The sequence below is a fragment of the Marmota marmota genome, unplaced genomic scaffold, assembly GCF_001458135.2.
Source record: "Marmota marmota marmota unplaced genomic scaffold, marMar, whole genome shotgun sequence".
NCBI classification, from domain to species: domain Eukaryota; kingdom Metazoa; phylum Chordata; class Mammalia; order Rodentia; family Sciuridae; genus Marmota; species Marmota marmota.
Genome location: NW_026006306.1, coordinates 1,952 through 5,094, shown reverse-complemented (window position 1 = coordinate 5,094; position 3,143 = coordinate 1,952). Strand labels below are relative to the sequence as shown.

The window sequence follows — 3,143 nt, the reverse complement described above, 5'->3', positions numbered from 1 at the left end:
AAAAAAAAAAAAAAAAAAAAAAAAAAAACAGCAATGAGAGGAAAGGAGATTTACTTACTTGTTTCAGTCGCTTAGGATCTATAAGTATTGTTAAATTGGGGTGGGGACCTTCATGTTCACCATTTATCCAGTTAAGAATGTAGCTATCAAATCTTTAATTAAATTATCTTTTGGATTTTAGCATATAAATAGTTTTAATTTTAAACTATTTAAAACATTCACCTGTTTTCTCCTTTTCTTTCTGCAAAGCACATATTACTCTTGTAATAAAGCTCTAATTAAATATAGTGTCTAGTTTTTTGAAACTTTGGAAAAAAAATTACAGTTGATTTCTAAAATTGTGTTAACAGAGACTAGAGGCAAAAGGGATAGAGAAAAGGACACAAGAGAAGAACGAGAATATGAACAGGATCAGAGCTCTTCTAGAGACCACAGAGATGAAAGAGAACCTCGAGATGGTCGAGACCGTCGTGATACCAGAGACACTAGAGACCGCAGGGAACTCAGAGACTCCAGAGACATCCGGGACTCAAGGGAGATGAGGGATTATAGCAGAGATAGTAAAGAGAGCCGTGATCCCAGAGATTCTCGGTCCACTCGTGATGCCCATGACTACAGGGACCGTGAAGGTCGAGATACTCATCGAAAAGAGGATACATATCAGGAAGAATCACGGAGTTATGGCAGAAATCACTTAAGAGAAGAAAGTTCTCGTACTGAAATAAGGAATGATTCCAGAAATGAGTCTCGAAGTGAAATTAGGAATGACCGGATGGGCAGAAGTAGGGGGAGAGGTCCAGAGTTACCTGAAAAGGGTAAGGTTTTTGACTTATCTGTGAACTTTATCTTGTATATTTATATAGAAAGCATTAAATCTCCTACGATTTCTCTTCTAAATATATTATTTTTTTATGTTCATTGTTATCTTTTGTCAAGATAATTTTTGCGATCTTCCCTATAAATCCATCTAGGAATCGTTAAAGTAGTGAAACATACTGTTTAGATTATAGACCATGTGATTGTGTTTTATCCAGTCATGCCTTCCATCTTGATTAGTATGGAACACTAAGAAAATTACTATCAAGCAAAATAGTAGAATTATAAGGAAGTATTTCCCAATAAATTAGTGTATGGATGATAAAATGATCATTAGAAAAGAGTCAAAATGGTGAGTTTTTAAAACTGATGACATTCAGAAATGACTGATTTATATATTCTCTAGTATTTGCACTTGCTTTAGAAGATCTCATATCAGGATCTTGAGCCATTTTTCTTGCCTAAAAATCATTTACCATCACCCACATGACCTAAATATTATTTATCATGGTCTCCAAACTACTGAGATTTAATTAGATTTGACCTTTCTTCATCCACCTCTTTACCTTCTCCACAGACCACCACCGCAGAACTCTCATCACTTGTATTCTTTCCATTGGTTTGTTGGTCTAACCCTGGTTAGTATTATTGCTTCACATTTAAGTGTTGAAGGGCCCAAAAGTTCTTCATAATTAATCTTTTCTTGACACTTTGTTTTTTCTTATAAGTTTTAGAAAACAGTTTCTAATTTTATGAAAAACTATTAATTTTTATTTAAATATATTAAGGTTGTTGATTTATACCTTTTTCTGTTAAGGTTTTACATATATTTTATTGCCGGTTACTATTTTTGTTGCCATTATAAATGCTACTTTAAAAAATTTTTAAAGTTAGAATATTTTTTAACTAATGCATTCACCTGGTTCAAAATTTCAAATGTATAGAAAGATACATAATGAAAAGCCTTTCTCCTTTTTGCCTCTCACCACTCTTACCAACTTTGTGTTTTTCCTTTCCAAAACATTTGACATAAGCAAATATGTATATCCATTCATTTTCCCCTCTAGGTTAACAAAAATAAATTTTAAAATTTTTGTTGAAAAGTAAAACCTATATTATTCTGGATCCTGCTATTTTCACTTAATAAAAATATTATGAAATCATATCTTTCACCACAGTAAACAATTACTTCTTTATTTTGGCACATAGTCTCTATTGTAGGATATATAATAAAGTTCACAAGTATTACATTGATGGATGTTTAATTTCTCTAATCTTTTTCAGAAAGTGCGCTAGTGAATAATTGTGTGTCTCCCTAAATGGAGTCTTTTAAAACATTTTCTAATGTTTATTTCTGGTACTTGGGATTAGTAATTGATATTTATATATTAGTCTTGGATTTAAGTGTTGTTGCTGTATTTTCCTAACACATCTAATTAAATTCTTTTAACAAATATACCTGGGAACAGACAGATTTGGCTCTTCATTTCTGATTATAATTTGTTTTCTCTCAATTATCTACTGAATGTCTCCAGCAATGTAGTATTGAATATAAACAGAATGGGCTTCTTTTGCTTTGTTTCAGATTTTTAAGGATTGTTCCTAGCATCAAGTGTGGTGTTTGCAGGTGTTTTTTTTTTTTTTTTACAGATGTTTTTATTGTGCTAAGGATTCTCCTGATTACCCAATTTAATTAACAATTTCTATCACTGTTAATTTTTTGTCTTGAGAATAACATATAGTTTGTTGATATATTTTGTTATTTCACATGTTAATGTTTTTAAAGTTTGCAACTGTCCTTGCATTCCTGAGATACATTCAATTTTGTCATTTTTTTAAGGTTCTAGAATGAGTTTGTTAAAAATTTAATTTTGAATTAAATATTTATGTTTTTAATTGAGGTTGGCATACCATCAATGGTATAGTGATAAATGTTTAACAACTGACTCTTCAGAAAAGTCTTGACTTGCCTTTTGACAGTTCTCATGGTGTAAATAATTTCTACCATGGAAGATTTCAAGCTACTAACATGAGGTCATGTGGAGTTGGGAAGAGATATCCACAGCTCTCCCTGGTTAGCTATTATGAACCAGTTCTAGCAAACCACTGCAGATTTTTCCTTATATTGTCCTTCTTTGGGTGGGGCTCAAAAAGTTATATTAGCTATATATAACGTGTTGCTTCTTTTTTTGGAACAGTTTAATTATGTGTCCTTCAAAAGTTAAGTAACATTTGTCAGATGGTTAACGCTTTCTCCATCAAATGAGTTTATCTAATAGTTATAGATTTGTATAGATTTTCTTTTTGTTCTTGAAGCAATTCTAGTA

At 31.5% G+C, this 3,143-nt stretch overlaps 1 protein-coding gene across 1 annotated transcript; it reads left to right on the top strand.

The window, feature by feature from the left end:
* Nucleotides 1-295: 295 nt before the first annotated feature.
* Nucleotides 296-2,712, top strand: LOC107134449 (zinc finger CCCH domain-containing protein 13-like; the record flags this gene model as incomplete). The annotated part of the gene is made up of 1 exon (XM_048797641.1): nt 296-2,712. A coding segment is annotated over one exon (645 nt), but the record flags the coding sequence as incomplete, so codon positions are not given.
* Between the last annotated feature and the right edge of the window lie 431 nt (nt 2,713-3,143).